Source organism: Acomys minous (assembly GCF_964271855.1).
Source record: "Acomys minous genome assembly, chromosome: 16".
In the NCBI taxonomy this organism is placed as follows: Eukaryota; Metazoa; Chordata; class Mammalia; order Rodentia; family Muridae; genus Acomys; species Acomys minous.
In genome coordinates, this window is record NC_140498.1 from 73,266,343 (window position 1) to 73,288,799 (window position 22,457).

Sequence of the window (22,457 nt, forward strand, 5' to 3'; positions counted from 1 at the left end):
TCCTTGATACTTGAGAGGATTCATTCATTCACCTTAAAAATAAAAATCTGTAGCCGGGCGTGGTGGCGCACGCCTTTAATCCCAGAACTCAAGAAGCAGAGGCAGGTGGATCTCTCCGAGTTCGAGGCCAGCCTTGTCTACAAAGCGAGCCCAGGAGAGCCAAGGCTGCACAGAGAAATCCAATCTCTCGGGGAGGGGGTGGTGGGTGTCTCCAATCCAAGCTGGTCTTTCTTCACACATGGGAACAACTCATGTCACCCTACTTGATGGTAAGTGCCTTGACCCGCTGACCCATCTCACTGGCCCTTCATTCTGTTTTAACTCAGAAAATACCAGTGGTCGGTGGAAACCAGGACAGGTGCTGGGACAGGTAAGGGGTGAAGTTAACCCAATCCCAAGGGAGGTTAACCCTCTCCTGGTCCACAGGACCCCGGGCTCCCATCTAGTGCAGTTTCAAAAATTGCTCCACACTCACTGTCTCTCTGACCACTGGAACATCTGGCTGGGGGTAGCGTCTATCTACACCTCCAGGGGTCACCTGAATACAGAGGGTACGGCAGGATTGCGAATAGGACTCAAAACCAGGGGACTATTGATTCGATAAAGATCTGCCACTGCAGCATGCGCGCCCAGGAGGAAGAGTCGCTGTGGCCGCCTCATCTTGAAATGTCTCTGTTATTCCAATAGCATAGATTGGCGGCGATCAAGGGACCCACAACAGACGGCGCCGGGACCACAAGCTCATGGTAGAGGCAGCGTGGGCAAACCCCCTGCCACAGTAACATTTATTAAGTTCCAAAGAGCTTGATCAGACAGGGCCAGTGGGACGTGAAGTAGCGAGGCTGGACAGTGTGGGCAAGGAAGTCAGTGAGCCTCAGGCGTCTCCATCGAAGAGAACGTGGTAGCTCTGAGGGATTGGCCAGGCTGAGGTCGGTAATAAAATCTCCCGACCCCTGAGTGGACAACACAGGAACGCGGATAAAGCGGTAAGCTAGAGCGCATGCGCGGGCCGTGCTGCCACGTAGCTACAGCATCCAGGCGCCCCCGGGTGGTGATGGCGGGAACCACTGGCTTTGTCCTAGGGAGCTTTCCCTTTGATGGACTGGAGCGGCTCACAAAGAGCCCACTATGGTAACTGGGAGAGTGTGACCTTGAGGACAGTTTGAGGGCATGGCATCTCCCCAACAGTAACAGATCCTACACCTGGACGGTGTTAATCTGAGACTCAAAGCAAGGTAGAGTCCTCCGAAGTCGCACCATCATTGTCCGAGGAGGCCGAGTCTAGCCCTGTATGTGGCACCCAATGGCAGGTGTGCAATCAATGACGCGGAGTGAGCAGTTAAGTGTGGAACCCGTCTCTGTGTGTTTAGAGGGGCTGGGAAAGGTAGCTGGGCTGTCATTAATAGCCATTTACATTCGCCAGCGTTTACTTCGCGAGTCCCATCCTCCGAAAGAGCGAGGTTCTCGGGACAACGGTGCTATTTCTCCAACAGCACCCCAGTCCTGGCTGTTGGACAGACTGTGATCCGAGCCTCTTGTGTCTCCTGACGGGACCAGCCCAACCTACCAACTGCAGCAGGGTATTCTCTGAGGGTGGTGGTGGTGGTGGTGGTTTCCCTACCCCACCCCGCTTTGGGATTTTTTTGGGGGGTTGTTTTTGTTTTTGTTTTTTGCTTTTTGAGAAAGGCTCCTGCTAGACTACCCTGGAGCACATCACATAATGCTTCCACTTCAGCCCCCTAAGGTGTGGAATCCCAGCCTTGTACCACCACACTTATCTCCTCCTGGGTTTTCTGCAGTCTGCTCAAGGTCAGCATGGACTGGCCGCCTCCTCCAGCCTTATATGAGGGAGGTTAAGTTTAACCCAGCTGACCACGACCGTCTCCAAATGCACTTACAGACAGAAGCAGAAGACAAAGCAGCCAGGTGGATACAAGGGGCCCCCACCCACCCCCACCCATCCCACACGAGACCTGTGTACTTGCTCTCTGCCCCTCACTCCAGCCCCAAGCTGCAGAGACCAGGCTACGGGCTGAGACTGGGAAGAGGGTCCAGGCCAGGCTCACAGCCCACAGGCAGCGTGGCAGCCTCGCTGGGGGGGATGTGGTGAGTTGTGTAGCGTTTTCCCATGAAGGAACCAATCCGAAGCTGCTCGGGGGTGTCCTCGGGCCACCACAGGCTGGAGCTGCGTGGGAGAGAAGACAGGAGGAGAAGGGAGGAGTCACATCCTCACCTCAAGGCTGCCACATTACAGCTGTGTCCCCTTCCCCAGCATACCTATCCCTCAGCCCGGCCCCTCACCTGGCCCCCCTTTTTTTTTATTTGGAGCAGGAAATGTGTGATTTATATATGTGTGTGCACATGGGTACACATGTATGTCTGTGCATGGTGCATGTGCCTGTGTGGAGGCCAGAGGTGGAGCTGAGTGTCTTCCTCTATACGACTATAACTTATCTCTTAAAACAAACAAACAAACAAACAGTATCTGTCCGGGGAGGGGCGCATGCCACGGTTGAGTGTTTGGAGGTCAGAGAACAATTTACCAGAGTTCCTTCCCTCCTTCCACCATGTGGGTCCCCGAGATCAAACTCAGGTCATCAGAGTTGGTGGCAAGAGCCTCTACCCACTGAACCATCCCACCAGAAACTATCTTCTCTTTTTGAGACCGGGTCTTTACCTGATAACTCTAATGACTACTGCCTGGCCACAGATTCTAGGAATCCACCTGCCTTTCCCCATGGGCTAGGTTACGAACATGCACAACCACATCTGGGTTTTATGTGGATGCTGGGGAGCCGAACCCCAGCCCTTGCTTGAGCACCAAGCACTTTACATATTAACCCCGCCCTCACTCCATCCCCAACCCTCTTCCCTCTGTTTTGGAGCCAGCTGGAGAGACACTCCTTCCAGGTACACCCTGATTACAGTACCAAGACTCTCCAGGAGCATGTGGGAAAAAAAAAAGTATCCCAGCACTCAGGAGGCAAAGGCAGGTGGATCTCTGTGAGTTCGAGGCCAGCCTGGTCTACAAAGTGAGTCCAGGACAGCCAAGGCTACACAAAGAAACCCTGTCTCGACAAACCAAAATATAAATAAATAAAATAATAATAACAACAACAACAAAGCCCAGGGGAAGGGCCCTAGCAGAAGGCATAGACCCCTGAACCTGTCTTCAGGCGAGCTAGTATAGCATCTGCCTGCCACCCAGGTGACAGATGCAGAGTAGGAATTCCCTCCACACTGCCTGAAAAGGCATCAGCCAGCTCAGAAGGTCAGTATTCATGAGACCAGGACAGGCAAGGGGTCCCAGGTGGGAAAGGTGCCTCCAAGGGCGTCATCACTCACAAACGCATAGTGGAGGCTGCCAGGAAAGCCAGGAGCAAGAGGCCGGCCAGAGCAGAGAGGATGGACGTTATGACAATCATACAGCCGCTGCGCCGACCGGGCCACGTGTCAATGGAGCTGGGGGCCTTCCCTGCACACATAGGAGCTATTCAGAGACCGTCCGTCGCTCCCCATTCAAGTCCGACGCACTGCCTCATGGTCCCAGAGTCTCCTGAGCCCTTCCATCTTGACCATCTCCCCCAGCCTGGATCAGCTATTGTTCCATCCTCTTCTACACTGGACTCACCTTCTAGACTATGCCCTCTGGCTCCCTACCACATGCCCACACACATCAGGTACATCTCAGGACTCACCTTGTCACTGCCATGGTCCCTACAGCCTAGCATGGAATGCCTTCAGGTGACAGGCATCCGTCACCCTACCCAACTGCCTTGGTAGCCTGTCTCTGAGACAACTGCTACGCCAACACTGTCCTCTAGGTGGAGGCTGATGCTTGGGGCCTTGTCCCTGCACCTAGTACAGAGGAGGGGGGGGGGGGGCTGATGCGGTAGGGGCTGGGCACCCAAACAAGGGGCCATAGTGATCTCAGCTACTTGAGAGGATTTCAAGTTGCAGGCTATCCTGGGCTACAGAGGAGATTCAAAGCTAGCTTGGACAAGTTAGACCCTACCTCAATATAAAAAGTAAAAAGAGACTTGGGAATGTACTTAGTGTAGAGCACCTGCCTAGACTCCCCCAGTGAGGGGCTGGGGTGTGGCTCAGTGGTAGAGCCCCTGCCTAGACTCCCCCAGTGAGGGGCTGGGGTGTGGCTCAGTGGTAGAGCACCTGCCTAGAATCCCCCAGTGAGGGGCTGGGGTGTGGCTCAGTGGTAGACCCCTGCCTAATCAGGGAGTAGCACTTTGCTGGCATGTCTAAGATTCAATGTCTAGTAGGGGGAAGAGCTTGGTGCCATGGTGATGGAACTAACCCCCGGTCCCACCCTTTAGCATGAGGTTAGGGTAGGCTGAGTCTGTCTTAGATCCCTTGCCCCAGCACTACCTTGGTGGAGATAAATGGGATGGGACCACGTTGTCTCAGCCTTGGGTGGGCCCCTGGCATCCATCACAAGGAACTTCACACTGGAGAGACAGGAAAGCAACGGGGACAAGAGTAAGACTTCTGTATCTCAAGGTGGGCAATGGCAGCACAGGCCTGACAAGCCAGGTACTCTGTAGGCTGAGGGAAGAAAACCACAAGTTCAGTGTCTGCCTGGCTACATTGTCTCAAAAGATTTTTAAAAACCCAAAAAACAATGCTGAGGATTCAGCTCAGTGGAGGGAGGGGGGGGGGCACTTGCCTAGAATGCACAAACTCTTGGGCTCAAATACCAGTACAACAAAATGGAAGTACAGATCTCTGGAGTCTGTGAGGCCACCCATGTGAGGAGAGGGTAGGCCTCAAATGAAGGGCCCTGGCAAAAGCCTATGGGTGGAGTCAGGGGTGTGGTCAGGGCCCCGCTTGAGGGCTTGGAGGGCAGGGAGGAGGGAGGACTTGGCAAGATGCTATCTTTCAAGGGTGGGAGCTCTGGGAAAGAGAGCAGGATGGGCCCAGTGCCCTGGTGGCTGATGGGAAGGGGGCGGGGTAGAGCGGCTGTGAGAAAGGAGCAACTGCCAGCGTGCGCGGGAAAGGAGCAGAGGGAAGCCAGATGGACAGAGGTGCCATCTTCTGACACTTCACCCTGCAGACCGGGCTCCCCCTGTCGGGTCTGTCCGAGGACACCTGGGCTCTTCATCTGGTGATGGACACTGAAGAGAGCGGGCTCATGCAGAAACCACCCCTTCCCCTCTTAGGATACACCTGAAAAGCGCTCACCCCCCCCCCCATCTCTCTCTCACATAGTGCCAAGTAGCCCAGGCTAGCCTTGATTCAATATGCAGCTGAGAGAATAAGGTACACCCGTCCGTGGTTTTCTGGCCTTCCCAGTCTCCACCCCCACCCCCACCCCCCTTTTCAGGGTTTCTCTGTGTAGCCCTGTCTGTCCTGAACTTGCTTTGTAGACCAGGCTGGCCTCGAATCCGCCTGCCTCTGCCTCTTGAGTGCCGGCATTACAGGCAGGAACCAGCCTCAAACTCATTATGTCCCTGTAGCTGGCCTCGAACTCATGATACTCCTACCTCTGCCTCCAGAGTGCTGGGATCACAAGAGTGTTTTTCTATGATCAACTTGTGGAAAGGGCTTTTTTTTTTTTTTTTGATGCCCCACTATGCAAAGAAAGTAAACTAACAGCTAACAGAGGGGAGAGGCTATGGCTGCCATCAGCAGGAAGAAGGCCCAGGGGCGGGGACACCCAATCCCAGGGCAAGGGCTCCTGGGGACCAACCTGTAAGGGCCCTGGCTCGGGAGGGGAGCGTTGCAATAGGGTTGCTGGTAACAGCTGACGTCGTTGCCCACCCGAAGCACGGGGACACCTCCACTGCCACCTGTCAGGTCCTCACAGGGCAGCTGATCCAGGGACAGGGGCAATGTCATATAGTGGCCGTCAGTCAGCAGCTGCGGGAAGGCCGGGATCTTAGCAGGGGTCTGTGGGTTCTGGAAGTCCCTGGAGGCTGGAGGAAAAAGGGGCGGATAGAGGCAGGAGCAAGGGCTGGGGCTGGAGCCGGCTTAAGTCTGTGAATGAAGGATGGTGGTGGTGCGATAGGTCGGCGGGAAAGGCGTTTGCTGCCAAACCTGGCCTGAGTTTGAGCACCAGGACCCTCCCAAGCTGTCCTCTGAACTCGGAACACCCCTGGACCTACACGTACAATAAATAAACATGTAAAAGACATTTTTTTTTCTGAGACAGGGTTTCTCTGTGTAACAGAGCCTTGGCTGTCCTGGATCCTCTTTGCCTGGAACTCACAGAGAGCCTCCACCGCTCAGCGTAAAACAATTATTTTAAAGGAATAAAGAGTGGCTGATTGCTTCTGTCCCAGGAAGCCATCCGCAGAGGGTTTGGCCTGGTTTTGTCCTGGTGATGTAATGGGATAGCTTACAGCAGTGTTTCTCAACCTGTGGGTCACGACCCCACTAAGAGTCCACTGACCCAGGGTTGTATATCAGATATCCTGCGTGGCTGTTATTTCCATTACAGTTCATAATGGTACCCAAATTACAGTTATGAAGTAGCAACAAGAGAATCTTATGGTTGGAGGTCACCACAACATGAGGAACTGATCCAGGTGTGGTGACACTCGCCTTTAATCCCAGCACTCTTGGGAGGCAGAGGCAAGCGGATCGCTGTGAGTTCGAGTCCAATCTGGTCTACAAAGCAAATCCAGGACGACCAAGGCTAACACAGAGAGACCCTGTCTCGAAAAACCAAAAAAAAAAAAAAACCAAACCAAACCAAAACAAACAAACAAAACCCAAAACCATGAGGAACTGTATTCAAGGGTCGCAGCTTCAGGAAGGGTGAGAAACCCTGTCTTACAGTGACCAGTGTCTCAAAAGGGCACGGCTGCGATTTGACATTCAGTTGGCAGTGCTTGCCTGGCAGTGCATGAACTGGGCACGGTTGTGCATACCCACTGGCATCCAGCACTTGGAAGGTGGAGGCAGCAAGATCAGAAGTTTAAGGCCTTCCTCCTAGGCTACAGGAGACCCTGCCTCAAAACAAAACAAAACACCCCGGAGGACTAGCTTTATCCACCTGGGGCACAACACATACCCGGCCACTCTCCAGCCCTGACCCCCCACATCCACAAACAAAGTTAACATTGCAGTCCTCCAAGAACCTCACCCCAAGACCCCAAGTCCTCACCACGCACCATTGCTGAAAGCCACCACTAGCCAGATGGTGTCGTTGGCTGAAGCATGCTCATCAAAGATGCACCGAGGCTGCTCCAGGGAGAACGTGGTGGCAGTGATCTTCCCTCCCAGGTCCCAGGCTGTTATCTGCGGCGTGTAGGGGATCAGGTCTGTAGCCATAGGGGACAAAGGTGAGAAGCAAAGTGGGCTTGGCCACTCTGTGGAGCCTCCCTCCCTCTCTCACTCTCCCAGGTCAGGAGATGGGATGGGTTCTGGGGGCACCCGAGGGCCTCGGGGTTTGGCCAAGGGCATCCATTGCGGGAGCTTCACTCACCCAGACTCAGGCTTCCTCTGGGAAACCACATCAGCATCAGGAGGAGCAGAGGCTGAGGGTGAGGCTGCCTCCCAGTGAGCGCCATGACTGCCCAGCACTCACCCAGGGCTGACCAGGCTCAGGGGCTGGTCCTGTCACACCCCGCCTCCAGCACCTTTGGCCTACAGTTGCTGGGAACTTGGGCTGCCAGGAGAGCAGGAAAGACCTGAAAACATGAATTCACCCCTTTCCTCTCCCAGCTTCTCTGGCCTCAGAGGGAGGGGCTAGGTGGGCTCCTGTATGGGGGCGGGGTTTGGGCAGGGGCAAGGGTGGACTCCACTCCAGAACCAAGAGAGGAAAGCCTTCACGTGGACCTCTAACCACCTCCACCCCCAAAAAGTTCATGTCTCAATTGTGGTACCACCTAACTCCCGGGCCCTGGAAGGGAGGCCCCCCCTTCTCTATCTGGACCCAGAACTACATGCCTGAGATTCCTGAGCTCTGGGTGCCAGGAGCCACCCTCTGGCTATCCATCCCACCCAGGAAGTGAAGAGAAGGGAACAAGGCTGTTTAGGCTGACCCCGACCTGGTCCAGCCCAGTACACTGCTGTCCATGCACCCTTCGCCCCTTGGAGCTACATCTTCTCCATCGCTGAACCTCCATTTCTTTCTACAGTGGAAGAACTTGCCCTCGGAAAGGACTGAATAGCTTTTGACAACCGACAAACATTTTGCTTATGCAAACCCTTTGACCCTTTTTCTATGTAGTTTTAAATTTATCTTTTCGTTTGTTTGTCTGTCTGTTCTTCAGACAAGCTCTCATATAGTCCAGGCTGGCCTCAAACTCTATGTAAGAGAGAATGATCTTTGAATTATTTTTTTTTTATTTTTGGGGGGACAGGGTTTCTCTGTGTAGCTCCAACTGTCTTGAAACTCTGTAAACCAGGCTGGCTTGTACTCAAAGATCTGCCTGCCTCTGCCTCCCAAGTGCTGGAATTAAAGGAGTGTGCCACCACACCTGGCAATCTTTTAACTCTTGATGCTCCTGCTTTCACCTCCCAACTGCGGGGGTCACAGATGGGCACTGCCAGCTTCTGGTTTTATACAGTGTTGGGGATGGAACCCAGCACCTTATGCACGCTAGGCAAGCCCTCTGCCAACTGAGTCACACCCCAGCCCTTATTCTGTGGGTTTTTTTGTTTTGTTTTGTTTTTGTTTTTTCAAGACAGGGTTTCTTTGTGTACTCTTGGCTGTCTTTTTTTTTTTTTTTAAAGATTTATTTATTTATTATGTATGCACTGCTCTGCCTGCTTGTACACCTGCAGGCCCGAAGAAGGCATCAGATCTCATTATAGATGGTAGTGAGCCATCATGTGGTTTCTGGGAATTGAGCTCTTAACCACTGAGCCATCTCTCCAGCCCACTCTTGGCTGTCTTAAGACTCACTTTGTAGACCAGGCTGGCCTTGAATTCACATCAACCCGCCTGCCTCTGCCCCCTTCCCCCACCTGCCCCCGAGTGCTGGGATTAAAGGCGTGTGCCACCACTACCAGCTTATGTATTCTTTATATATATATGTGTGTGCGTGTGTATGTGTGTGTGTGTGTGTGTGTGTATAATATATATGGCTATAAAACCCACAGGTCAGCGATTCTGTGAGTGTGCGCGTGTGCATATGCATGCATGCGTGGACACACCCATGTTTTTGAAACAGGTCTAGCTAAGAATCCCTGGCTGGCTTGGAACACTTGTTATATAGTCAGGCTGACCTTGAACTCTTGACCGTTTTGTCTTATTCTTCCAAATTCTGGGATTCAGGTGTGCACTACTATGCCAGCATGTATGTGCCCTTTTTGTTTGCTTTTGAAGGCCTAGATTGGTACACAGTGTTTTGTACGTGTTAGGCAACCATGCTGACTTAAGTCACTTTTCAACTGCTGTGACAAAACACCATGACCAAAGCAACATATAAAAGAAAGCATTTAATTAGGCTTATAGTTTGGAGGGTTAGAGTCCATGATGGCAGAGCAAAGGCATGGGGCCAGTCCACATACTGATCCACATGTAGAACGCAGAAAGAGAACAGTGGGAATGGCTTTGGAAACCCCAAGGCCCACCCTTAGTGACACACTTCCCTCCAACACGGCCACACCTCCTAACCCTTCCCAAACAATGGGGACGAAGTATGTGAACGTATGTGCCTATGGGGAACATTCTCATTAAACCACTACACAGGGCCCCAGTCCAGCATCAGGGACTTCTAAGCAGGTGCTCTACCACTGAGCCACACCCCAGCCCCTCACTGGGGGATTCTAGGCAGGTGCTCTACCACTGAGCCACACCCCAGCCCCTCACTGGGGGATTCTAAGCAGGTGCTCTACCACTGAGACACACCCCAGCCCCTCACTGGGGGATTCTAGGCAGGTGCTCTACCACTGAGCCACACCCCAGCCCCTCACTGGGGGATTCTAGGCAGGTGCTCTACCACTGAGCCACACCCCAGCCCCTCACTGGGGGATTCTAGGCAGGTGCTCTACCACTGAGCCACACCCCAGCCCCTCACTGGGGGATTCTAGGCAGGGGCTCTACCACTGAACCACACCCCAGCCCCTCACTGGGGGATTCTAGGCAGGTGCTCTACCACTGAGCCACACCCCCAGCCCCTCACTGGGGGATCCTAGGCAGGTGCTCTACCACTGAGCCACACCTCAGCCCCTCACTGGGGGGATTCTAGGCAGGTGCTCTACCACTGAGCCACACCCTAGCCCCTCACTGGGGGATTCTAGGCAGGGGCTCTACCACTGAGCCACACCCCAGCCCCTCACTGGAGGATTCTAGGCAGGTGCTCTAACACTGAGCCACACCCCAGCTCCTCACTGGGGGATTCTAGGCAGGTGCTCTACCACTAAGGCACACTCTTAGCCCCTTACTAGTGTTTGCTAGGCAAACACCACTGTTTAGCTACCCCAAGCTTAAAACAAAACAAAAATTAGTGTGACTCAGGGGCCTCCTGTAGGCTAGGAGACTGATGGTCCTGCCTCTTTTCACGTTGAAATTTGAGACACGAATTCTTTAAGCTTGACCTTGTACATGAAATCATTCTGCCTCAGCTTCTTGAAGCATAGAGCTGGTGGGCCTCTGCAACCAGGCTTGGCTTATGCTTGGCTTATTCTTATTTAGTGTTCATTGCATTTATTTGTGTGCATGGGAGGTTGGGTCTGGGCTATGTCCGGTCTCTGTGTGGAGGTCAGAGGTCAGCTCACAGTCAGTAGTTTCTCTCTTTTCACAGTGTAAGGCCTTGAGATGAAACTGGGATCATCATCAGGCTTGGTGGCAAATGCACCTATCCACAGCCATTTGGAGGCCCCTTAGCTTATTTTCCTGAGAGCCTATGTTACTCAGTAACTTTTGTTTTTTCAACAGTTTCTCTGTGAAGCTCTGCCTGTCCTGCAACTACCTCTGTAGACCAGGCTGGCCTCAAACTCACAGAGACGCCACTCCCCGCATCCCCCCGACCCCTGGCTCAGCTTCCCAAGTGCTGGGATTAAAGGTGTGTGGACCACCATGCCAGGCATTACTCCATATCTTAATTAGAGTTTCTATTTCTGAGATAAAACACCTTGGCCATGGGCTGAAGAGATGGCTCAGAGGTTAAGAGCACTGGCTGTTCTTCCAGAGGTCCTGAGTTCAATTCCCAGCAACCACATGGTGGCTCACAACCATCTATAGTGAGATCTGGTGCCCTCTTCTGGGGCAAGGCACACATGCAGGCAAGATGCTCTAAAAATAACAAATAAATCTTTAAAAAACAAAAACCACCATAACCAAAAGCAGCTGGGAGAGAGTATTTCAGCTCACACTCTCAGTCACAGTCCATCACTGGGAGGCCAGGGCAGGAACTTGTGAGGAACTGTAGCAGAAGCCTTGGAGGAACATTGCCTACTGGGTTGCACCTGATGGCAGCCTTTCTTTCTTTCTTTCTTCTAAGGTATTCTTGTATGTATGAGTGCTCTACTTGCATGTACACCTGCAGGCCAGAAGAGGGCACCAGATCTCATTATAGATGGCTGTGAGCCACCCTGTGGTTGCTGGGAATTGAACTCGGGACCTCTGGAAGAGCAGTCAGTACTCTTAACCACTGAGCCATCTCTCCAGCCTCAGCCTTGCTTTCTTACACAGCCCTAGCCCACCTGCCCAGGGGCAGTACTGCTCACTGTGGGCTAGGTCCTCTCACATCAATCATGCATCAAGAAAATGCCCCCGCACTTGCCCACAGGCCAATCTGGTGGGGGTGTTTTCTCAATTGAGGTTCCCTCTTCTCAAAACTATCTAACTTTTGTCAGGTTGACAAAACAAAATAAAACAAAAACCAACCACTGGGCTGGAGAGATGGCTCAGTGGTTAAGAGCACCCAGTTCAATTCCCAGAAACGCCATGGTGGCTCACAACCATCTATAACGTGATCTGATATCCTCTTCTGGCCTGCAGGTGTACATGCAGACAGACAGAACACTGTATACGCAATAATAAAGAAATCTTTTTTTTTTCCCGAGACAAGGTCTCTCTGTGTTAGCCTTGGCTATCCTGGATTCGCTTTGTAGACCAGGCTGGCCTTGAACTTACAGTGATCGCCTGCCTCTGCCTCCCAAGTGCTGGGATTAAAGGCATGTGCCACCACGCCCGGCAATAAAGAAATCTTAATAAACCAAACCAAACCAAACCAAAAAACCACCACAAGCAAAAAACTGCATCACCCAGACTGTCCTACTTTTTGCCTAGTAGATACATTGCCACACATATTTGCATACAACTTCTGTGTGGGCATATTCTCGTAAACTAACTCTCTGTAGATGCCTGGGAATGAAACTTGCCAGTCATGTGAGTGTTTGAGAAACTGAACTCAAAGCGGTCATGTTTTACATACTCAGCAGCAATGGGTGAGTGGCCATTACCCACGCAGCACTTCAGCAGTTACTTCTGATGTACTGGATCTATATTTGGCTTATTGCTTTTGAGCTATCTCGTTCTGTTATCTTTGAATTGGTGGAGACTTTCCTACCTTGTCCTCTGGAAGGCTGAGGACAGCCTGCCCCGGGGCCTGGCATGTATTCTCCTGGTTCTGAGTCACGCTGACAATCAGTCACACAACATTCTTTCAGGTACTTGATAGTCGTTTACCTTACTTTGGGCACATTCTTATGTTCACTGCTCTTCAGCTGGGGAACAAAAGCCTCGGGAAACTGATCTCAGTGCTTTGCCACTGAGCCACATTGCCAGTCGCCATGTGTGTGTGTAGGTACGTGAGTGTGCCATTGTCCTCGGAGGTCTGAGGCATCGGATGCCCTGGAGCTGGAGTTACGGGTAGTTGTGAGTCATCCAATGTGGGTGCAGGGAATTGATCTTAGGTTTTCCACAAGAACAGAATGTACACCAAACTGCTGAGCCATGTCTTTAGACCCTGTCCGTTTATTTATTTTATTTTATTTTTATTTTTTGTTTTTTTTGAGACAGGATTTCTGTGTAGCCCTGGCTGTCCTGGACTCACTTTGGAGGCCAGGCTGGCCTTGAAATCACAGAGATCTTCCTGCCTCTGCTTCCCAAGTGCTGGGATTAAAGGCGTGTGCCACCAAGCCCAGCCAGACCCTGTCCATTAAAAAAAATTGTTTAGTGGTGGTAGTGGCCCCAACACCTTTAATCCCAGCACTGGGGAAGCAGAGGCACGTGGATCTCTGTGAGTTCAAAGCAAGCCTGTTCTACAAAGTGAGTTTCAGGACAGCCAGAGCTACACAGAGAAACCCTGTCTTGAAAGAAACAAAAGAAAATAAGTTCTTTACGTGGGTTGTATGTGCGTGCATGGATAAAAGAGGTCATTTATCTCTTGGGGCTGCCTGGAGTTACAGGCAGGTCTGAGCTCCCTGACAATGGATGCCAGAAATCAAACGTGGGTCCTCTGGAAGGACCGCAAGTGTTCTTAACTGTTGAGCCTCTAGCCTGCCTTGTCCATCTTCTCCCTGCGTCTTGCTATCCTTCAAAGCACTAAGACTCCATAAGAGCCCAGAGGATGACAGAATTTGGGGATGCAGTCCAACTGCTGTCCTGGGTAGCCTAAGATTGAGGATTGGGGTACAGCCAAGTTAGGGGCTCTGCCAAGGAAACCAATGGCCTTTTCCCCAGGGATAACCTACGTGAGTCTTAGGCTCACAGTATTTTGTTGTTTGTTTGTTTGTTTTTTGAGACAAGGTTGCTCTGTGTAGCCTTGGCTGTCCTGGTCTCTCTTTGTAGACCAGGTTGGCCTTGAACTCACAGTGATCCACCTGCCTCAGCCTCCCAAGTGCTGGGATTAAAGGTGTGTGCCACCAAGCCTTGCTAGCTCACAGTATTTTAGGGCCACCTGGAAATGTTCTTTTAAAATCAGAAGAGGAAGAAGGGGAGGAAAGTCAGAGGTTAGAGCCAGGCACAGTGGTGCACACCTGTAATCCCAGCTCTCAGGGAGGCAAAGACAGGAGGATCACTGTTGAGTTCAAGGCCAGCTGTGTCTACAAAAAGAGATCAGGACAACCAGGGCTACACAGACAAACCCTGTCTCAAAAAAACAAAAAGAAAAATAGAAATTAAAAAATCCAGAGGTTGGGGAGTAGAGAGCTATGAATGAAACACTGTCTTCTGGAGATGGCATGGACATTGCACTCATGAAATCACCGCAGCTGTGGTTACCTAGCAACACTCCATCACAGACAGGGAGGAGTGTATAGGTAGTGACTGCTGGTATACCCAGTGCTAATTTACCCACATTCCTATAAATAACCCTCCTTCCATGTTTGTGCAAGCAACTCTAATGAACCTCCGTAGTTTGCAAAAAACAAGTACAAGGGGGATTTGCTAGGGATCAAGGAAGATGGCTTCCTGCTCCACCATAGCAAGCTAAGTGTGACATACAAGTGTCATACACACACAGACAGACAGGTGCGCGTGCATGCACGCACACACACGCACGCATGCACACACAGATGCATGTTGGCTATAGGGTCTTTATTGCAAATAAACTGAGGTATGAGAAGCTGACCAGAAGCTGGGAGGGTCGTCCCTGCTCACCCCTTGCTGGGTCACCAGCCCGCCTGATGCTGGCAGGGCGGATCCCATCCATGCACTGAGGTAGCTCCAGCGTAAGCCTCCACAAGTACAATACTGAGGGTGCCCATTTTCCAGGCAGAGCCTGGCCCAGACAGGAGGGTGGCAGGAGAGGCAAGGAGAAGCCCCAACTTCAGGAAGGGGTGCATCGTGCACCCCCGACAAAAATTCTTGCCTCTCAATGAAGGCACACCTTCCTGCCCACCCACCCTGGGGCTGTTGGGGTGGCTGACAGAGGCAGGCCTGAAGGGTCACTGCTGCTCCAGGCAGTCCTCCGTCACGCCCTGGGCAGCCAGCTCAGCCAGCACGTTCTGCAGGTAGTTGGGGTCTGGGTAGCCATGGCCTGTCAGGTTCCGGTCCATCTCGGTCTTGTGGTGGATCTCGTTCCACACCACTGTGTCAGTTTCACCTGTGGTGCTGGAAGTCCCCACGGTGAAGATGAGCCGTCTCTTCCAGGCCACCTTCAGTAGCTCCAGGACCTGCCGAGAAGACAGCCACTGGGGCTCGGCTCTGCCGCACTGCCCTTGAATGTCTGTGAGGTGGGCCCACGCAGTCCCAAGGACTGGGGACTCCTGGAATGCTTGACACCAACCTTGGGCCAGCCCAGCCCTCTCCACCTTGGGATCACCCTGAGTTGGCCTTCTGTCCAAATCTGATTAGACCAGAGGCCTCCCTGCCCCCCTCCCTCCTGCCCTCAGGTCGTCCACATATAGCTTGGGGCAAGGAGTGGGAGTCAGTGGTAGAGCCTTTGTCTGCCAACTCCAGCTCAGAAGGCACAGAGATGAAGACGGCTAGCTGCAAGACAACGCAGTGCGCAATACAAACCTGATGACCAGAGCCTGATGCTCAGGCCCCACGTCATGGTGAGAGGGGTAAAAAAAAAAAAAAGAGTCCAGAGCTCTCTCATGAATTCTGCATGAGAGCCATGGCATGGCCCTCCCAGCCCCACAGCCCCAAATAAAAGGAAAACAAACAAAGAGTCCATCCCAGCACCCAGTAGCTGGAAGACGTTCAGTGTTTTATTTTCTGAGGACCTCACTATGTAGCTGAGGTTGGCTTTAAACGCTTCTGCCTCCACCTCCCAAGGGCTGGGATTGTAGAAATGTGCCACTGTACTCAGTTTACACAGCTCTGCACATACAAGTCTACCAACCAAGCCACAGGCAGCAGCCAGGAGAGCTCTAGCTCTACCCGCAGTGGTTTCGGAGTGTCTGGAGCTTCCTCAGCCCTTCCCCAGGCCCCAAGGCAGCTCTTCTATGGACCTGGAAGGCTCTTCCTAGTCTCTAAGTCCTTGCTGAGGTCCCAAGCTGGCACGTGTCCTCAGTGTGGAACCTGGCTCTCCTCTCTGGAGCTAATGCTCCAGTCACAGGGTGGGTCCCTGAGGAGGTGGAGCAAACAGGGTAGGGGTGGGGCCTTACCTTTCGGCCTTGGGGGTTATCTGGCAGGTAGCACTGGCGGGGAAAGCCTCGGGCAGTGAAGGGTTTCCCAGGGCTGGGGTGCTCTGGTCCCTGTGAGAGGAATGCAGACAACTTGATGGCAGAACTGTGGCCAGCCACAGCTCACAGGACATGGAAGCATTATCCACAGCCTAGTCTTCCAAGCTGGGTCCCTGCTGTGCCAAGACTCAAGGTGAATGTGGCCTCCCAGCCATGACCACCTGCCTTTAACCTGTGCCCACTGGCTTGACAACTTCCTCTTTCCTAAGGACACCGAACTCTACCAGGGGCAAGGATGGGCACTCCTGCTGGTTTCTCTTTCTTTTTGACCCCCTGGACTGGGTCTCTTGACATGGAACCTGGGTGTTGAGTTCCTTAGGAACAAGAAGCCTGTCCCACTCTTTAGCCTCCCTGCCCCGTACCCCACCACCTACACAAGACACTTATGGGCCCTTCCAATTCTCTAGCCCCCAACACAGTACTCTTCATGCCTTTAAGCTTGATCTTCTGCCCAGACCACAGCAGCTCAGATGTTACCTCCTATGGAAAGCCTTCCCTCACTCAGGGAAGGGCCAAAGGCCTTCCATTACTCAACACTCCAGCACTCCTCCAGGCAGGGCTGTCCTAAGCCCTATTCTGGGTGCAGATGCTGAGAGCACAGTGGGCAGGAAGAAGGGTGCTCAGGAATGGCTGTTCTCACCTGGTCCCTGGTTGGGGGCGGCCACTCACCTGGATGCCGTGAGGGATGTTGTAAACAATGAGAATAGTCCCACAGTCTTCGTGGCCTGGGAGCGACACGTGGAACCTGAACACCTCCATCTTCCCCCATGGCTGTGTTCCAGTCTTCTCCCCATAGATGGTTTTACAAGATGGACACTGCAGGCTCCCGTCCTAGAGAGGGCCGATGTGACAGAATGAGCAGGCAGTTCCCAGCACACCTGAACAGCCACGTCCAGATGACAGGAGAGGTCGGCACCCCACACAGCCTCTCCTCACAGAAACTGGACCTCGGTGGTGCACTATAGAAGACTAAACTGTGCACCACAAACTCCTGATTCTCACTCAACTAGCGAGGTACTGGGAGACTGGCACGTGGCAGGAAAATGAGGGTCAAGTCTCCACTTAGTCACCCTCACAGACCTCCTTGCACACAGCTGTCAGAGTGGACAAGGAACCAGACCTCAGTGACGACTGTGTGACTTGGTTCCCCCTCCAACCTTCCCAGCCTGACTAAACCCCACAGAACAGCAGCTGGCTCAGTTGCTGCAGGCCTGAGTAGGACTCTCCCTGTGTGAACCTGCAGAGGGAAGTGGGTCAGGACCCTGGGCAGAGTCCTGTGTGCTTCTGTGTGTGCACATGCATGTGGAGGTCAGAGGACTGCTTTGTGGAGCTGGTTCTTTCTTCCGCCTTTACATGGGGATTACACTTATACGGAAAGGCCTTTGCATGCTGAGCTATTGTACTTGCCCTGTCTGTTAGCTGGTTGTTGGTTGGTTGCTTGGTTTGAGGCAAAGTCTTAGGCAGTGCACTGGCCTTGCATACACTCCTGAGCCTCTTGCATCAACCTCCTAAGTGCTGAGAGAGCATGTGTGTGTCCATGCATGGTGCCCTGAGCCTTTCATCTGCACACAGCAGATGATAGGAAGATATGAGATAAGTAGAAGTGGTAGTGTGTAGGAGATAGAGGAGTCCAGGATACCTCCCTCAGGGAAGCTGGAGGAGTCATATACTTAGTCCTGTTGGTCATATCCCTAAAGCTTGGAGTTGGCTTCAGAGACTCTCATGTATATTCATCTCTAAGCCCTTGGTTATTTTTCTGATGCTAATGGTGGAACCCAGGGCAGGTGCTCTACCACTGAGCCACACCCCAGCCCCTCACTGGGGGATTCTAGGCAGGTGCTCTACTACTGAGCCACACCCCCCAGCCCCTCACTGGGGGATCCTAGGCAGGTACTCTACCGCTGAGCAACACCCCAGCCCCTCACTGGGGGATCCTAGGCAGGTGCTCTACCACTGAGCCACACCCCAGCCCCTCACTGGGGGATTCTAGGCAGGTGCTCTACCACTGAGGCACACCCCAGCCCCTCACTGGGGGATCCTAGGCAGGTGCTCTACCACTGAGCCACACCCCAGCCCCTCACTGGGGGATTCTAGGCAGGTGCTCTACCACTGAGCCACACCCCAGCCCCTCACTGGGGGATTCTAGGCAGCTGCTCTACCACTGAAACATGACCCCATTCCAGGCCCTTATTGGTCTAATCAGTAGCAATCCCAAGCCTGTCACCTCATGGCTCACAGCCGCCCTTTAGCGTGCTGCTGCGCTACCACCAAAGATATCTTAGCTATTTCTTGGTTTTGTTTTCTTGAAACAAGGTCTCTATATATCTCAGGCTGGTCTAGAACTTATGTTCCTACTGCCTCAGCTTCTAAAGTACTGAGATTACAGGTATGTAACACCACACTGAGGCAGTAGGCCTGAAAAGGACCATGGGACAGGCCTGTCCTCGCAGCCCCACCCCGAACCATTGTGGTACCTTGTTCCCGTTGCAATACATTGCCAGCAGGCACAGCAGGTGGAAGGTATGGCTGCACTTGGTTAGGCAGCCCACAGCCATGGGGCCAAGGGCTTTGCTGTCAGTCATGTCGCTGTACCCAGAAGCCACAGTCAGTTTCTCCATACAGATGATGCAGTCCTGTAAGCAGGGCACACAGCACACATTTGTCACTGTGACCCACTATTTGGGTCACAGTGCACCAGTACAGGGGAGAAAGTGCTGGCTCTGTTAGAAGAAGATAATGCTAGGCCATTGTAGACAGTCCAGCGACTGCTCTAGGACATGGCTCCACAGAGCCATCTCTCACAAACGTCTCTGAAGGGCTGCCCAAAATCACAGGCCATGAGGCAAAAAGTACAACCCAAAGTTTCTCACTACAGACAAGACTCAGGAGGGAAATGGTGTCTCTTGGACAAGGCCACCTTGTCCCTTCTCAAAGCTGGCCCGAGCAGAGCCAGGCAGTCAGGCCTACCCCACAGGCCTGAGGGGAAAGCACACTGCTCAGGATCTCAGCTTGGCCATGCCTCATCTTGGTGATGTCTACCTAACCATGAGAGGCTGGAACCCCCAGGGCTGAGATCCTCCTGCTAGGACACATACCTCATCGGGGGCCACTCTCAGCTCATCACTGTACTTTCTGATCACCTGCTCCGGCTCGGGCTTAGGCACCCCTTCTGGAAGAGAGTGGGATGTGAGTGCTGTCCCAGGCATGCAAGATGGGGAGAGCAATGCTGAGGAAAGAAGCAGGCAGGCAGAAGTTCCAGCTGCGAAGAGGAAAGGTTAGCAGGGCCAAGATAGGAGAGTTAGCTCGAAAGACAGGGCAGCCTCCACACAGGCGCAGGACACCAGCCCAGGTTACCTGCTGAGGGGCAGGGCTGGTCCAGCAGGGGAGGTCACAGAGGTAGAGGATCCATAACAGAGCAGCGCACTCCCCTGAATCGTGTCCCCCAGGAAACCACCCCAGAAGTGTCAAAGGGCAGCTCTGAGGGCAATGAATGCCAGCAGATCCTGGCAGTGACACCTGTCCAACTGTCAGCACACTTTTGTGGAAACTTCAGTGAAAGAGGTAGTTTCCGGTCTAGTGGGCATGCGAGGGGCGTTGTGAGCATCTGTGTGCATGGAGAGTCACAACACATCACCCCTGGCCTTGGGGCTGGAGGACCTGGGTCACAAGCTCACTGGGCTCTCAAGCCAAGTGATCCTGGAAATGGCTGGCTATGCATGAGTGCACGAAGCTCAGGGGACCAGGAAGCAGGGGCTAGAACTCTCCAAAAAGCAAAAGTCGGGCAGAAGGGGCACAAGGTCTCAGTCGCAGCCAAGCCAGAAAAGGGGCAGAAAAAGGACCAGGGGAGAACAATGCAGATCTGATGCAGCCATCCAGCCAGGGGCGCCACGTCGCCTGAGGTCACAGTAGGGCTCCTGTTTGAGGCCATCTTGTAGCCCTCAGCCCATGGCTGCAAAGATTCAGAATCTGAGAGACAGACCATAGGACCCCTTCAGCCCAGAGACTGACACATGACAGCCACATGGGGAGGTGCCTTAGTATTAAAGCTGGAATCAGGGGACCTGGGGTTTGATAGAGTTCAAATGCTATGACCAAATCCTACCACCTCAGAGACCAGAAGAGTTGTCACTGGTAGGAAGGTAGGAACTGTTAGCTCCTGGGAAATGTAGAAACCAGGAGAGAGTACCACATATACGCCATATGTGCCTTATACTCACCAAAGACACACACACACACACACACACACACACACACACACACACACACCCCTCTCACAGTCCCTACAAAACACCTATACTCTGGCAAAAAGAAAAAAAAAAAGACAAAAGGCCAAAAGTACTGTAGCTGCTACATGGGAGACCAGGGGCCTTTATGAAAAGTTCAGTTTACTAAAAAGAAAAAGAAAAGCCCAGTTAATCAGGCCTGGTAATATAATGCCTTGAAGTAGCTAGCCTTGGGTATACATCAACAGCCTGTCTCAAAAACAGAAGATAGGAAGGCCCCATGGCTATACAGACCAGTCTCCAGGTTTCCTCAGGACCTCTTTTCCAGCACTAGCTCCTAACCTCCCTCTGCTCAGGACCAGCTAAGCATCTTGCTGCCCACTTGCCCACATAGCCTTCTAGAGCTGAAAGGAGCTTCGGTTATTGGCATTTCTCAAAACAGGCCAGCAGGCCACATCAATCCCATGAGAGGCACCTACATCCAAGAAGGCCAGAGGGACTGCCAAGTGTGTGTTCTTCCCAAACAAACTGGGTGTGCTGATAAGCTGCCAGCCTACCCTGTCCACAAATCTGCCTCTGCAAAAGGCTGGGACGGTTGACTTAGTTGGTAGACCACTTGCCTAGCATGCATGGAGCCTTCTACATATACTGGACGTGGTGGCACATGCCTGCAACACCGATGTTTGGGAGATGGCAGCAAGATGGTCAGAGGTCAAGGTCAGTGAGGTCCCCTGAAGAGACAGCGGCATCACAATCTGCAGCAAACATTGCAAAGTTACGTGTCCTCAGCGACAAGCCTGTCACCCAACAATGCCGAGATGGTAAAATGCCAGCAGCCACATCTGCTGGCAGACAGGGTGGGGGGAAAGAGGTGCAGAAGGAGAGAAGGGCCATAGAGGGCAAAGGAAGAGTCCAGGCAGCAAGATCTGGAGGAAGCTGAGCAAGGCTGGAGAATGTGTGTGAACCGGAACTACCTTTCACGGACATTTTCCTCAGCCTCTTAACTGAGCTGTGACCTTTAGAGGCCGGACGGGAGGCAGGAGGGCCGGTGGGCCGGGGTGCGCGGCTAAGACACACAGGGAGTCCAATGGCTGACAGCACACTCGTCATGCCTGCACGGGTGCGAGATCAGACATGCAGAGGGGACAAACGTTAGATGGAGGCATTCCACACCTGCTGTTCATGACACTGCCCGGGGGCCAAGTGACGACATTGTGGATGGCCACCAAGACTGGAAATCTCCCCAGGGGAGGGGATCTGGTTACTGGAAGGTTACCAGCAACGCAGCTCCAGGGTAGACAACAGAGAACTTGGACCCCAAGTTCCCCAGGAGTCTGCACAAGCAACTGCCAAGCCTGCGCCCACAGCATGAGAGGAGAGGTGGAGGGACAAGGCTGGTGGCTTTAGGAGAGCAGAGGCAGAACAGCCCAGGGGCCTCCTGAGTGTCATCTCCCATGTCAGGCACAGGGAAGGAAGAAGAGACAGGGATGTGGCAGGGTGCAGCCAAACTGTGGCAACAGGGGGCAGTCCCAGCAGCACTGGCTCCACCCGGCCTGGCTGCGCCCTCTTGGCTTGTGATCACCTGGCCTCTAGTGAGATGCCTTCCACCAGCTGTCCACAGTCCCTCTGGACTGTGCCGTAGTAACAGTAATGGCTGATACTAAGAGTCAACATGGCAGGCTCCAAAAGCTCGGAGCACATCTGTGAGAGGCTCCAGATTAACTGGGGTGGAGACCACTCTGACTGTGAGCAACTCTGCTCCCTGGGCTGCAGTCTGGGAAAGGAGAAAGGAAGCCAAGCTACCAGCACGCGTCTCTCTGGCTTCCTGGCTGGGGGTGCCTTTGACACCATGTCCTCAGACTGTGAGACAAAATAACCCTGAGTCTTCCTTCCTCTCTTCCTCCCTAGTTTGTTTTGGTCTGGTTTTGTGTCACAGCAAGGAGTGAGGTAACTAACATACAGCGTCAGAGACACTGCTGAGCTGTGGTGGTGATCTGTGGACTGCCCCCAGGCTGAAGCCACCCCAGGGCCCCCAGCCGTGGCCTCCTCCGTCAAGAACCTGCAATAGGCACTGGTGTTGACACTGGACAGGCTCCTGTCTCCAAACCACTGGACTACCGCCTATTTGGGGCCCACACTTCCTAGACGGACGCTCCACCCTCCATGCTGTGCTGTCCCTCCTCTGCA

At 53.1% G+C, this 22,457-nt stretch overlaps 2 protein-coding genes across 9 annotated transcripts in view; both read right to left on the bottom strand.

The window, feature by feature from the left end:
* Nucleotides 1–1,947: 1,947 nt before the first annotated feature.
* UPK3B (uroplakin 3B) lies at nt 1,948–7,793 on the bottom strand. Its single transcript, XM_084764666.1, has 6 exons — nt 7,445–7,793; nt 7,131–7,280; nt 5,705–5,930; nt 4,384–4,463; nt 3,346–3,475; nt 1,948–2,185 (listed from the first exon to the last, which is right to left on the bottom strand). The coding sequence occupies exons 1-6, from the start codon at nt 7,527–7,529 to the stop codon at nt 2,026–2,028; spliced, it is 831 nt and encodes a 276-aa protein (XP_084620792.1). The 5' UTR covers nt 7,530–7,793; the 3' UTR covers nt 1,948–2,025.
* A 6,644-nt stretch (nt 7,794–14,437) lies between these two features.
* The window catches only part of DTX2 (deltex E3 ubiquitin ligase 2), a 42,761-nt gene continuing 34,741 nt past the window's right edge, over nt 14,438–22,457 (bottom strand). For 5 of the 8 annotated variants that reach the window (XM_084764631.1, XM_084764628.1, XM_084764630.1 and 2 more), the window contains 6 exons: nt 21,245–21,382; nt 19,143–19,216; nt 18,522–18,680; nt 16,717–16,878; nt 15,970–16,059; nt 14,438–15,030 (listed from right to left, as the gene is read on the bottom strand). In XM_084764631.1, the coding sequence (XP_084620757.1) occupies nt 14,803–15,030; nt 15,970–16,059; nt 16,717–16,878; nt 18,522–18,680; nt 19,143–19,216; nt 21,245–21,382 (851 nt within the window). In that variant the 3' untranslated portion in view covers nt 14,438–14,802. The remainder of the gene's footprint in view (nt 15,031–15,969; nt 16,060–16,716; nt 16,879–18,521; nt 18,681–19,142; nt 19,217–21,244; nt 21,383–22,457) is intronic. The other 3 variants (XM_084764633.1, XM_084764635.1, XM_084764634.1) reach the window with 3 other exon arrangements.

Coding starts and splice junctions, on each gene's coding strand:
- UPK3B (XM_084764666.1), bottom strand. CDS start 7,529: ATGGCGCTCACTGGGAGGCAGCCTCACCCTCAGCCTCTGCTCCTCCTG. Junction 5,931..7,130: donor AGTGGTGGCTTTCAGCAATG/GTGCGTGGTGAG, acceptor TTTTTCCTCCAG/CCTCCAGGGACTTCCAGAAC. Junction 2,186..3,345: donor GCAGCCTCCACTATGCGTTT/GTGAGTGATGAC, acceptor TCTCCCACGCAG/CTCCAGCCTGTGGTGGCCCG.